The following is a 14,766-nucleotide window of genomic DNA, read 5'->3' on the forward strand; positions in this document are numbered from 1 at the left end:
CCCCTGCTGATGGGCTCATTAGAAATGCACAGAGAGGTTGATTAGTGCCATTGTTGCTACGATGCTCAAAGTAATGGGTGGGCGGCCTCTTCGTCCATCCGCTCACGACTCCCGCCTTTTTCGCCACACTCTGCAGGCATCTACCTCAACGTCGGATGGCATGCTGACACTGGACCTCATCCAAGAGGAAGACGCCTCTCCAGAGGACCACGGGACCTGTGAAGAGAGCTTTCGGGTGGACCTGGATAAGTCTGTGGCGCACCTCGCTGCCGGCCGGCGCCGGTCGGATTCGGAGAACGTCAAGTCCTCGGAGAAAGGCCGGACAGTGAGCCTGCCGAGACGGGAGGCGATCTCGTGGGACAAAACTGGGAAACGCAACGACGCCTTCGACAAAGGGACCATGTACACCCCGCAGGTCCCCAAAAAGCTCTCACACTCGGAAAAGAACAAATGTGCCTCCATGGAGGAGATTTTGTCTCGCCGGGACTCTTCCGCACACCGGGCGGTGCTGAGGAAGGGGCTGGAGGCTCAGTTTGCCTCGGGTGAGCCCGAGCAGCTGGCCCGGATACAGGAACTGGTTGCACTGAAACTGGAAAAAACTCAGGAACTGCTGACGGAGGTGAAGGGCTACGGGGAAGGGAAGCGAAAGACAAAAGATTTCGCCGCTGCCGCCACCACCACTTCTTCCTCTTCCAAGTCGGACTCTGAGAGCATCTTGCAGGAGACAGAGAGGTTGCTGGGCGAGGCCTCCTCCACCTGGAGCCAAGCCAAGAAGGTGTTACAGGAGATTAAAGAGCTGAGGGACCTGTACAAACAGTTAGAACTGCAACCGTCGGACCCTAAACCCAAACAGATCTCACAGTCTCAGTACAGGAAGAGCATGATGTGAAGGCACACTTCAGGGTGGGATGGTGGTGATTTCTTTTTGTTATTATTTACAGTGTTCGAAACAGTACAAGGTGCCTGTTCTCATCAAAACTTGCTCCTCAAGCTTGACCCCTTCCCCTCCCCAGATCTCCCCCTCTCCCCCCATCCCCAGATGAAACAAAAGGTGTTCAAATAAATCAGTTTGGATTCCTACTTTTTTTCAAAGTATCCTTTCTCTGCGTTCTTGGGCTGCTCGTGTCATGCTTGCAGGACGGAAGATCACCAAGACCTGGAAAGCTCCCGGCATACTTGTGGGGACATATGCACAGCAGCAGGGGTAGATATTCTCCCTCTATAGAAGCCCTGGGTTTGCTGCTCTGAACCCAGTGTCCTGCATTACAGCTCTTTGACCAAGAGCATTGGCAACATGGCGTATGTTTTTCCTCCTCTTTAAAAAAGAATCAGCACGTGGAGGTCCCTGTTATCCAAAAACTGTCTGGAAGATGCTTGCCAGTGACATCCAAGCCGGGGTTGGAATTCCCTTATCAGAACGAGGCGATTCCCAGCCTGGAATGCAGTCTGACGTGTCATGAGAGGCATCGGGAGCTCCTTCCTGGACTGCAGTTAACAGGGCTCTTCCCTGGCATTGTTCCTGCACTGATCCCAAACCCTCTTTTGCAAACTCCTGTGGCAGGCAGCTGTTAATACATGTGGTACAAATACAGCCCTCTGTACAGAGGCAACAGGTATGCAATCTGTGTTAAAACTAACCCTGTCTGTCAGCCGATGCTTCGGAGACACCCTCTGGCCCGGTGCAATCAGATTTAGCAACCACAATGTCTTCCTTCTTGTGCAGATGATCAAGGCCTGGAGTCCAACAGGCCATCATTATTTGTTTTTCATTGTTCTTTCCTTCATTTAGGCTGGAGTGAAATGGAAAGTCAGGGTTTGGCACAGAGGGCAACAGAAAAGCTGAGAATTGCTGTTGGTTTAATGGGCCTGATGCTGCTCTCGCTCACTCTCCGTTTACACGATTGATCCTCACACAATTGTCTCTTAGCTGACATTGACGTGAGGTCAGTATCAGGCCCACTGAAACTCAAACGGATCCCAAATTAGAGCTCAGATATCCTCGCCTCACTGATGTCTAGCACTTTTCTAAGTAGGTGGCTCAGCTTTCATGCACTTAAGCAGCAGGACAAGAGGGAAATATGCTAAGATTTCTCTCAGGGCTTAAAGTACACTGGCAAATTAACATCAGTTGTTTTTTCAAAGAAATCTAATTTCCTTGCCTATGTTGCAAAGAACCCCTGAGAATATTAAAAACAACTGAGTTTTAATGTCTAATTTCCTTTTCACTGTTTACATTTTGTACCTCTCACATATTTGAAATGGGACTAGTTATATTGACGTCTGTGTCTGGTCAGTTTCACTCATATTGCCGGCTAAGGCTGTGATGTTTGGGTTGCAAACGCTGCAAGGAAATGTTGATCTGTGTTTTTTAAAAGCTCCCACCAGTTGGAATTAAATAATATTGGTGGAAATATTTCTATTGGCCTAAGCTTCTTTAACAGCTGGTTGTTTGCAAAGCTTAAATTTGGGGCCCAATTTCACCTCACAATGTCCTTTTAAGATATTCATATCTCTTTTCAAAACCTATCCTTCAAACGTCAGAAAAATCTCTGGCTCACTTCAGTTCTTATCACAAAGCCACACAGACATGCTGTCATGATAGAAATGGGGAGATTTGGCTTTTACAGAATTTACAAGAAGTATCCTTTTCTTGCTTTGTTTTTTTAACATTTTGACCACTCAGTGGGTGCATTTTTACAGTCTGTGGAATCAAATTTCATCCCTTAAAAAAAAAAGGAGAGATTTTAAAAAAAACCCTGACATGTAAGCCATTCTGACAGTGCCCTTCTATGTCATCTCTCTTTGATCCAGAAGGAAACAAGAAAAAAAATCTTCAAATAGTTTTCAGATATAATGTTAAGCATTAAAAAAACCCAGTTCTCAAAATAGAAAAGCTGTTTTAAAATCTAGAGGTTCTAATTACACTGGATTAGCATGGACATGTGTCATGAGTGGGGTTGAGATTCTAGGCACTTGAATAATATCAAAATGTATGTATGTAAAAACACTGATTGGGTTATACAGTTCTAGCAAGATGCCCAAAGTCTAAGGTGCATATGGGGGTCACTGAACACACCCGAGAATCCCACAGTTATGTAGAAACTTGCTCCTTAAAAATCTGTCTTGTGCAACCTGCCAAGTTAATGACAAAAACTGTTTGGTTAACAGGGGTGGTTATCTGACTATAGGGAAAACAAAACAGTCCTAGAGACCTCGCAGGTGTCTTGAATAGTCACCTAAGACAGGGGTGGATTTGTCCATTGGAGGTGGGGCTTGGTGCAAGTTTCACTCTATGGGAGTAATTACCCAGGGTTCCAGGCAGGTTTGTACAGTAGCTCTGCTACCTTGAAGCTAGCTTGGGTTTATCTACAAGAATGGTGGTACACCCTGTGGCTGCAGTGTAGACATACTCTGTGTATTTACGGAGCTAAGGAGTTGCAGCACCTGGGCAGGAGACCACCTGTTGGTTTGGAAGCAGGTTTGTCCTACAACGAAAACTCACAGGTCACGTAGTTGTTGGAGCTGTGCAAAATTTTGCAACAGGTTCTAAGCTTGGGACCAGGTTTTGTTGAGCTTCACCAACCTTCCTGCTAACCTAGGGTGGACTTCTGAGCAAACGGGGGCGGGAAGAGTTATGGTTTGTGGAGGGAACCATTCCGGATGGATTTGCATGGTTTTGACGCCTGAATTGGGCAGTTGTGGGTTTGGTTCAACCCAAAAGTCCTTTGATACAAACCCAGTGAAGTGAGTTCAAAAAAGAAACCATCACACTAGTGCCCCTAAAAACCAAAACAGACAAGTTTCATACAGCTCTAGCCACAGCATTTATGTCTGGACATCATGATTCTTAATCAGAACAGAGTCATGATGTGATGCTGTGAGATCACGGTCTCCTCATCATGCCACGGTGACATTGATCTTACCCTGGAGCATCCCAAGAGGAAGGGATTCAAAAATCACCCAATCAAAAACTGGGATGAGCGGCAACTCAAAGGAATTGGAATCCTCCCCATCCAATCAAATTCCTGAAGTCCCCCCTGCCCGTGAGCTCAGAGCCGATGTTGGGGGTGGGAGGGAAAGAGGTACGGTGGGCCATCTCCCACTCCTTGTTTCTGTGCCTGGGTCATGAACATCACCAAGGTTTTCATGACCCTTCCGCGCCGTGGGCACCTCCAAAATGCCTACTGCAGCTGCTTCTGAGTGAAATCCTGGCCCCACTGACAACAGTGAAGCCAGGATTCCACCTTCTGATTTGAAGCAGAGCTAACTTTAAGATTTTAAGGGTCCCAACAAAGGGGTTATTTTTGAGGTGCTCATTCCCCTTCTATATCCCACCTCCATCTCTCCTTCTCCCTCCCTGGTCGATGAGCGTAGACAGCACTTGGCTTTTACAATCCCACGCTGTGGCACAAAGAGAGGCCCCAAAGCTGGCCAGGCCTGTCCCACTCCTTTGGCCTTTCCCTCACCCAGCAGCGTTGCCAGAGAATTTGGTAAGACTGCACGTTCACATTGTCATTCATTATTTGTAGAGCGGGCTGGAAATTTTCCAATGGAGTGTTTTTCCTTTGGAAACCAAAACTTCCCATGAGAACATGTCAGTTTTGATAAAATTTTGTTTCAGGGGGAAAAAAGTGAGGGGGGAAAACAAGAGTTTTGATGAGTTCGAAACATTCTGTTATGACATTTTCAGAATGGAACACGTCAGTATTTAGTTTTGAAATTTATATTACAAAAATGTAAACTCATTTTAAAACGCCAACACTGAAACAAGAGAGATAAGGCGGGTGAGGTCCTATCTTTTATTGGACCAACTTCTGTTAGTGAGAGAGACAAGCTTTTGCGCTTACACGGAGCTCTAAAACATTTCAATTGGCCCCAAACCAAAACTTTTTCAGAAATGTCAGTTTCTGGAAAATTTTGAAATTCTTTGGTTTTGTTCTAGTTTGTAACTACGCAAATTTAGAGATCACTGAATTTCCTGCAAAACAGAAATTCCAATTCCCACGCAGCTCTAGTCAGGTATCAGGACTCACTGTGTGAGATGTGGTACATTTTTATTGCTGGTAGGTCTATTACAGTAGCGCCTAAGAGTCCCAGTCATGGATCAAGTCCCATGGCGCTAGGTGCTGTACAAACACAGAACAAAGAGACAGACCTTGCCCCCAGCATGGGATATAATTCCCCCTCCATTCACTTGTAATCTCTTTTATTTTATTTTAAATTTCACCAAATTTTCCCCATTTGTCAATCCCTTTTGTGGGATTACAGAGAAAAGCCAAATACAAGAGAGAGTGGCATGTGTGCGGAAAACATGCCAATCAGTTTAGTACTGCTGTTACCTTCCTTCCCGAGCACATCTTTCTGAGTTAAAAACGGCATGAGGAATTGTGGTGGGGAAGGGAGATAATGTGTGGGAGGAATGTTCGTGAGGACTCGGGGTCTGCGTAGGGAGGAGGTGGGGTAAAGAGACCAAGGGTGTGATTCTCCATTCGTTTGCACTTTGTGCAGTCATTTGCGTCAGTGCAAAGAGGGTGCATTTTACAGCCATTATGCACTGATACAAATGACTGAACAAGGGGCAGGGCAAACAGAGAACCTGGCCCCACATCCTGTGTGTCGTTGATTCATCTGATCTTTCACAGCAAGTTGCAATTTTTGGTTTTAAACCTTCTGTGCATCAAGAAACAAAAAATCGAGTCAGTTTCACTGATGCTCCATAGTAGGATCTTTTCAATTCAGCTGCGCATCTTGGGAAGCAGCATGGCCTAGTGGATAGAGCATTGCACTGAGACTCAGGAGATCGGCATCCTGCTCCCAGCTCTGCTGCTGGGAGAGCTTGGGCAAGTCACTCTCTGCCTCAGTTTCCCCAGCTGTGAAATGGGGAGAAAGATACTGACCTTCTCTGTAAACCACTTGGAGATCTATGGATGAAAAGTGCTCTGTAAGAGCTAGATATTATGATGCGCTGACTAGCTGCTGTCTGGTTTATAAGGCACTGCACACTAGTGTGGAACGTTTGTATTGGTATTAGGTTTTCTGGTTCTGGAGCAATTGCAAGGCCATTTTTTTCACTGTGTAGCTAAGGGACTGTCTGACCAAGGTTGCCAGTGGCAGCTCTGATGGCCCTCAGAGCAAGCCTGCATGCTCATTTCTCTGTTATACTGTATCCCATGCTCTTGAGGTCAAATTCCAGTCCTGCCCTTCAGGCCGCATCAATGCCATGGGCAAATTGAGGAACCAAGGGCTACAAAGAGCATGGCTGCAGTGAATGGGTTTGCAACCGAAGGATTGTAACTCCCGAAAGACAAAGCCAGCAATCATCCAGGGAAGGGAATCATTCTCCTGTTCTCACTGACCTGCCACTGAAATCAGTTGGGGTATGTTGGGAGAATAGGGGACCTTCGAGTTTTTTTCCCCCCACCTTCCTCTGTAGCATGGTTCACCTGTGGTGATCATCCGGACATCTCAGCTAATCAATTCCCTCCCATTGCAGGAGCTTGGGATACTGGGGGCACCTTGGTCCCACTCGTTCTCTGCCTGTGGTGCAGTTTCACTTCCTGCAGACTGAAATGTTTTGGTCTAACTAAAATCTTTGGGCACAGCACAAGGGTAACTGGGTGAAATGTGATATCCTGGAGGTCAAACTAGATGATCGATCTGATGGTCCCTTCTGGCCGTCAACTCAAGGAGCCTATGAAATAGCGGGGTGAGGAAATAAGGCTTAAGTTCCCCTGCTCAAATGGCGTTTTGTGACTCCCATGACCCAAAACATACAGTGAATAACCCGGTGGCCGTGGTTCCCCGATTCTCCATTGCCTGCACCATGTGTGATTCACCCCTGTGCCAAGTGGGCTATAATGCTACAGAATCAGAACACCAGTGTTTGCCCCCACTTTTCACTGGTCTAAATGGGGTGCAGGATGATTGGGAAAAAAATCAAGCTTGGGGGCTTCAAAGCTAGTTTTTCACTCAGTGCGGTCCGCCCATCTGTCGGCTCTGCGCTCAGCCAGCTGAGACGAACTCGTGTCTAGCTTGAGCTAAAAAGACAGAGCAGCAGGCTCAGCTTTAAAATTCCTCGGTGGCTTTATTTAATTAATTAACTTAGTTAAAGAAATGGGTCCGGAATTGCCCCTGGCACCAGGCAGCCACATATTCATGGCTCTAATTGCCAGCAAATTTTCATTTAGACCGAGAAAAAGGGGTCATGAATAAAGCAGCATGGAAAACGCTACGTGAAGGGGTCTTTTATATCCTTGCTCCCCACCCACTAAGACCAAATCAAGGGGAGAATATGCCCAGAAGCCAATAACTTTTTTTTTTTTTTTGCATGCCTCTTACTTAAATCTTTTGCTGCTGGCTCCTTGATTCTCACTGCACCTGCCAAAACCCAGTCACACTGTAATGAAATCATCGCTCTATATGGCAGGCATTGCTGGTTCCCCCAGCTGCGCCTCCTGGGCGTGGCAGGTGGAGGACACCTCGAATGGCACATTCAGGAGCTCAGCAGTTGTGTTCACCTGTATGTACCTGGGGCATTCAGCACTGCGGGTGGGTTCTCCCTGAAAATAGCAAGATGGATCGGTATAGTCAAAGGGTTAAAAAGAAATGGGTAATCAATGTTTTCATCAAGTTTGATTTAAAAAACGAGATCCATTTTGCATAGAGCCCTTCGTGTCAAGCCTGAGCTGGCTGAAATGGCATAGCCCAAGAAGGAGAGCGCTTGACAGGAGCGCTACCAAACCACAGCAGATGCCTATGGCTCCCACGAGCACAGCAGTGCAGCGACAGCAGGGGCCCTTTGGTTGACACTCCAGGGAGACAAGGCATCTGGAGGATTGGTTTGGAACTGGGTAAATGCAGCCCCTGAAAAATTTCACGCCCTGAGCACTGCACTTAGATCAACCTCACCCCCAGTGTAGACACAGCGGTGTCGACAGAAGAATTCTGCCATCTGGTGAAATCCATGTCTTTTTGTGTATGTTTTTATGTTGGAAGAAAAAATTGCAGATGCTAAGATTGTTTTTGGCACAAAATTCAAGAAGTCTTGTGCCACTGTCTGTCTTTGTTCCAGATGTATGTGGACCAATGACTGTTTCCCAACCTCTTCTTTCACTTCCAATCTGGGCATTACAATCTCCCGTAACCAGGACAAGATCGTGGTTTGGTATTTCTTTCATTACATTGTTCAATTCTGCATAGAATCGCTCTTTCTCTTCTTCATGTGCATCGGATGTTGGAGCATATGCCTGGACTCTGGTGCACTTAATGTGCCGAGAGTGGAATCGAGCTGCCAGTAGCTTATCTGATATTGGCTGCCAATTCATATGTGATTTCTTTGCAGCGCTATTCCTGATGATTTCTACACCTCCCTCATGTTCAGTTCCACCTGAATATAACATTGTTTTTTCTCCAGATGTTATCATACCTTCATCTTTCCATCTAACTTCACAAAGTCCTAGGTTGTCAATTTTATATCTATCCATTTATTTGATTACCTGTGCTACTTTTCCTGCACTATTCAGAGTTCGTACATTGCAGGTAGCTATGGATGTATTCTTTTTGGCCGTCAGAATTTGGACCATCGAGTGGGTGACTTCCCGATGGATTTGATCATCCACTGTCATAATGCTTTCATAGAATCATAGAATATCAGAGTTGGATGGGACCTCTGGAGGTCATCTAGTCCAACCCCCTGCCCAGAGCAGGACCAATATCCAACTAAATCATCCCAGCCAGGGCTTTGTCAAGCCTGACCTTAAAAACTTCTAAGGAAAGGGATTCCACCACCTCCCTAGGTAACGCATTCCAGTGTTTCACCACCCTCCTAGTGAAAAAGTTTTTCCTAATATCCAACCTAAATCTCCCCCACTGCAACTTGAGACCATTACTCCAGTCATCTACTATCACTGAGAATAGTCTAGATCCATCCTCTTTGGATCCACCTTTCAGGTAGTTAAAAGCAGCTATCAAATCCCCGCTCATTCTTCTCTTCCGTAGACTAAACAATCCCAGTTCCCTCAGCCTCCCCTCATAAGTCATGTGTTCCAGACCCCTAATCATTTTTGTTACCCTTCGCTGGACTCTCTCCAATTTTTCCACATCCTTCTTGTAGTGTGGGGTCCAAAACTGGACACAGTACTCCAGATGAGGCCTCACCAATGTCGAATAGAGGGGAATGATCAGGTCCCTCGATCTGCTGGCAATGCCCCTACTTATACACCCCAAAATGCCATTGGCCTTCTTGGCAACAAGGGCACACTGTTGACTCATATCCAGCTTCTCGTCTACTGTCACCCCTAGGTCCTTCTCTGCGGAACTGCTGCCTAGCCATTCGGTCCCTAGTCTGTAGCAGTGCATTGGATTCTTCCGTCCTAAGTGCAGGACTCTGCACTTGTCCTTGTTGAACTTCATCAGATTTCTTTTGGCCCAATCCTCCAATTTGTCTAGGTCCCTCTGTATCCTATCCCTACCCTCCAGCATATCTACCACTCCTCCCTGTTTAGTGTCATCTGCAAACTTGCTGAGGGTGCAATCCACACCATCCTCCAGATCATTAATGAAGATATTGAACAAAACCGGCCCCAGGACCGACCCTTGGGGAACTCCGCTAGATACCGGCTGCCAACTAGACATGGAGCCATTGATCACTACCCGTTGAGCCCGACAATCTAGCCAACTTTCTACCCATCTTGTAGGGCATCCATCCAGCCCATACTTCTTTAACTTGCTGACAAGAATACTGTGGGAGACCGTGTCAAAAGCTTTGCTAAAGTCAAGGAATAACATGTCCACTGCTTTCCCTTCATCCACAGAACCAGTTATCTCATCATAGAAGGCAATTAGATTAGTCAGGCATGACTTTCCCTTGGTGAATCCATGCTGACTGTTCCTGATCACTTTCCTCTCATCACTTTCCATCCTCCTCAGGCTGTGATTTTTGGTTTATGTGGTTTGTGTGAGTAGTTTCTGTAGCTAGAACTTGGGTTTTTTTTACGGTGATGGGAAGCCGCCCCATCGACCAACCCTCCTCCTTTTTGATCTCGGTTTGGGACCCTCCTCCTCTTCGATCCTGGCTTGGGTCCGGCACTGGCGGAGTTGCATTATATTATATATAAAGAAAAAGTTGTTTCAGACTGAAATATTGAAATTTTTCATTCCGAACATGTCAAATCAGGATGTTTTGATATTGTCAGAACTTTTTCCCACCCTGTTTTTTTGCCCCCAAAACAAAATTCCAGCAAAATCGATCTAATTTTGCAGGAACCTCCTATTCCAATGGAATAGGGTTCTATCCAAATTTGTCATGAGAAGGAATAGGCCGTCTGGCTGTTCATCTGTCTACATCTCCCCTCGCTCTCTGCAGAGCTACTCTATCTCACAGTTCCCCTTTGCAGTGCGGCAGCTATTGGTCATCAAACCACCCGTTCCCCAGTTAGTCTCATTCTCTGCTCAAAGGTTAAAAAAACAAACCACCAGACACCACGGTGCTCCTCAGCAATGAAAATCACCAGACCACGGTGCTTTCCTGTGCAGCACTGCTGGGAAGAGTGTTATGGCACAGCAGTGACTCTCAAGCTCTGGTCTGTTGCAGCTCACTTCGAAATCTTATTTCCTAGCCTCCATTCCACCAGCGAGTTTGTTGGGTCACGGGGAAAGGCATTAAGTGGGCAAGGCGGACTTAAAAGCTGGGACTGTTGCATGCATCTTGTTGCTACTGTCTAAGGGAATTGGTTTAGTAGCTAGCGGGCTGGACTAGGAGTCTGCAACCTTAGTTCTATTCCTGGCTCTGGTGCTGCGTGACCTTGGGCTAGTCATGTCATTGCTGCGCCGCCATTCCCCTCCCCCACCCTGTGCAAAAAGATCACTGTAAACCTGACTTTCTTTGATAAAGAGTGTTGAGAACTGCTGTGCAGATCTAGGGATTACTGATGTATAGGACGGGAGGGCCTAGAGGCCCCAACCCAGATTGTGCCTGGTGCTTCTCAGACAGAGATAGTTCCTGCTCCAAAGAATCCATGGTGTGAACAGACAAGGGGTGAGAGGGGAAACTGAGGCACCGCGGGGTTTATACCACCCCTGTTCAGTAGAAGTGTAGCTGGCATGGAAGTGAAAACACCAGGGGCCATATGAGCCATGTGTACGCTAGTGCTGGCACCACCAATGCAAGAGCAACAATGGGAGATTTTTAAAAGACTAGTGTAGACGAGGCTCTATTGTGGTTTTGTATCTAGTGGGTTTTTACTGAGTTTAGCAATAAGTCAGACCTGGGCTTGTCTGAAACTTGTCCCCCAGGCTGGCTTGATACTCTGCCCCCATCTCGTCTGAAACCCAGCCCTGGGCTTGCTCAGAATGTCTTAACTTCAACAAACCTGACTCAAGTTCAGGGCTCATAACAAAACCCAGAATCTGGGATGTCCTCACACAGCCGTGCTTGTGAGCCCTTAGAAAACTGCCTGTCCTTAAACCAGTTCTCTAGGAATGGTTCCAAACAGTTTTCCTGAATCTCCTACTCTGTGCTGTCTATCCTTTCATTTCAGAGAATCGCTCCCTGTATTCTTGTTTCAGGGAAATATTTCTCACCCCTCCTCCCCCCATATACACACTCCTAAACACTCACGTCCCTCCAAAAAAATCCCTCTTAAACCCAGTGGAGTACGGATACATCCCTATTTTGGCCTCTCCAAATGTCTCTGTCTAGTGGGAATGAACAAACACAAATACCACACAGGCAGTAAACAAGATGCCAACTTTTCTCCTTCCTCTGCCAGCAGACTGGGCCCCCCTGATTCTTGCAGGCTCCTATTCCTAGCAACATTGGTGGAGGATTATCTATTTATTTTTTTTTAACTCTCTCAATAGTAAGTTGGACACTGCCGGTCCAGGCAGGCGCTAAACCCCTAAGTGATTAGTTTAGCTTTCCGCCCACATGCCCCTCCTCCCCTGCTAAACTGACACTGAATTTCAATTTGCAAGCTGGGAAATAAGTGATGGTCCCATTCCCCCTCCCAATAAACACTGACGGGCTCTCCAGAGGACTGGGAGATGGTTGTAGCTGAACCACAGGAAACCGCAGTGAAACAAAAGGCTGCTGGAGGAACAGAACACAGGGACGAGGATGATTATGACACAAATGGGGTGGGGGAACTTCAGGGGCGTGAAGAGAGAAGAGCTGTTGGAGACGGCAACAGGACTCTTTAAAAGCAATGAAACGAGACTATAAATAAGCGCCAGACAGAGGAGAAGTGGGATAATTTCTGGGCAGGAGGCACATGGATCTCTCCCAAGCTGGTTGGAGAAGGGAAGAGAGAGCGAAGGTGTCATAGACCATTTCTGTCATCACTGTCATGGTTAGAGAAGCGGAGGGAGAATGAGTGCAGTGGGCAAAGCCAGGGCTGGGCTAAGAGTATATTCCAAGCAGTCGAGACACCCGCATGCAGATCTATTTGGGCATGGCCCAAGGGCTAAGTTTGGTCCCATTTCAGCAGTCCACCCCATTCAGCAATTCGCTCTCAGGTGCTTTGCTGGACAGGGATGTGCTTAAGCACCTGCTTAAGTATTTTACTCAACCAGGATCCTCAAATGGAACCTGCAGCTGCTTCCGCCGTATCACAGGAAAGCCAGTACAAATGCTGACTGGCCAGTGGTTCTTACTGCTGCTGAACTCCTCCAATGAGCCATTTCTGTTCATCCGTCACATGCGGATGGTGCTCAGGGCCATGTGAGTTTTATTTATTTGTTACAAAAGCAGAGGCAGATTGTGATCATGACGAATTGCCATCACAGCCCTGGGCACTGCAAATTTTGGGCAGCCCCTCTTATGGGTTGCAAACTCATGATCTGGTTCCACCTGGTAAATAAAGAGACCGATTCTTTTAGTTACGATGTAGCAGCTGCTCTAAAAGCAATGGGCTGGATTCTCATCTGGTGACCTGCTGACTTCCATGCAGCCATGCCACTTTATATCAGCTGTGGAATCTGGCACCAGATTGTTTTAAGAGTGGTGCATCCAGAAATAGAAAACTATTAGCATTCTGAGTGTGTGTGGGTGGGGAGGAGGGGAACCGGTGTGAATGGACACAGACCCCTGCCTGCAAACATTCCCCTAGTACTGCCACCTAAACTGAGGTTAGAGATGGACCCGAGGCACATAGTGTTTCATTAGCTGTGAGGGATGCATTAGGCAGGCAGAATTGTAGGTAAGATCTTTACTGAGCATACCACAAGGTCAATGTTACATGCACAAAGGCCAGTGTTTGTCCAGTCGTAGTCTGGCCACCTGTTTGAACCACCAAATAGCATCCTTCCTGGAATTGGACCCTCTATCTGCAGTCCCACTCATCATACGCCACATGGAGAAAATTCTGATCTGAACTAAGTTTGGGGAGGATATAACTGGGTTTCGGTTCCAGGACTTAGGCTCAGCACATTATAGAAGCAGAAACCAGCTACAAATCTTAGATCCCATTGGAACTTCTTCACAGTGTACGAAAACTTGGATATTGGGATTTTGTTCAGATCCATCTCTAATAAAAGTACCACCCAATCTCCCTTTCCTGGGAATAACTTCCATTTTTAGAGTGTTCTGTATTATAAAGAAGCTTTTTCCCTTTTTCGCTCGACTGTTAACAGACAAGTGTATTTTTGTATATCCAATACTTGAAGGAATCAGATACCACTTTCCCCATCTCATCTTTATTCCTACTATTATAATTAAAATTCTGCTGACTTCCTTCCCCGATGTATTTCCCATCTCCCTCCGTGCTCATCTGCTGCCCTAAACTCATATGCGTGAGAACTGAGACGGTGAATGAAAATCAGTCCCTCATGATTACGATACCTTGTGCCTAAAGAACCTCGTGGTTCTGCCCCCAACTCAAATAGCAAGTCCTGGCTCAGAGAGAAGGGTGGGATTTTCTAAGGAGGCTAATGGGAAATGAAGGAGGGATTTTTCAAACTCTCTAAGAGATTCAGGAGCACAAATCCTATTGAAAGTCAAGTCATTGAGGCCCAGATCCTCAAAAGGTACCTAACTCTCATTGATTTCAATGGAAGTTAGGCACCTAAATACCATAAAGGGTCTGGGCCTTAGGCACTGAGGAAAATTCCACCACTTACTCCCTTAATTGTCTTGGAAAGTCCCATCTTAAGAGTGCATTGTATCCAGGGGCTTTGAAGATGCTACAACCTTTTGCTACAGCCACTCAATGAACTATTTACAAATGTGATATGATTCCATTTTCAGAGTTGCTGTAGCTGTGTTGGTCCCAGGGTATGAGAGAGACAAGTTGGGCAAGGTGCTCTCTGTTATCGGACCAACTTCTTTTGGTGAGAGAGACAAGCTTTTGAGCTTACACACAGCTCTTCTTCAGGTCTGAAGCTCAAAAGTTTGTCTCTTTCACCAACAGAAGTAGGTTTGATAACCGATAGTACCTCACCCAAGTTGTGTCTCTCTAACAGGATTATATTGTTGCTTGATTGGTCAATTCTATTCTTTTCTCTCCCCCCCCCCATCTGTATTTTGTGTTTAAAGTTCTCCCTCTTCCTCTCCGCTTTTTTTGTGTTCCTTTCAGAAAACAATCTGCACTGATTTTTATGTAAAATAAACCTCCCATGTGTACAGACTCTGGGACATTGCTCCAGTCTGTTGCAGCTCTGTTTACTTTGATTGATTTTAAGACTGTGACAAAAAAAAAATAAAATTAAAATGAGAATTTAAAAACAATAAAAACCGAGAAGAAAGTGTGGTTTTTTATGGGCTTTGCTTCA

The 14,766-nt window shown here is 46.2% G+C and overlaps 1 protein-coding gene across 2 annotated transcripts in view; it reads left to right on the forward strand.

The window, feature by feature from the left end:
• PLEKHO1 (pleckstrin homology domain containing O1) overlaps positions 1–14,766 on the forward strand; it is a 66,953-nt gene that overhangs the window by 23,943 nt on the left and 28,244 nt on the right. The window contains exon 6 of one of the 2 annotated variants that reach the window (XR_012636244.1): positions 137–1,613. Coding sequence is in view for 1 of the 2 variants with exons in the window: in XM_074939138.1 (XP_074795239.1) it covers positions 137–889 (753 nt within the window). In the remaining variant the exon portion in view is untranslated. Of the gene's footprint in view, positions 1–136; positions 10,860–14,766 lie in introns of those variants that run through there. The other variant, XM_074939138.1, reaches the window with a different exon arrangement.

This window comes from Natator depressus, chromosome 24 (assembly GCF_965152275.1).
Source record: "Natator depressus isolate rNatDep1 chromosome 24, rNatDep2.hap1, whole genome shotgun sequence".
Taxonomy (NCBI): Eukaryota; Metazoa; Chordata; order Testudines; family Cheloniidae; genus Natator; species Natator depressus.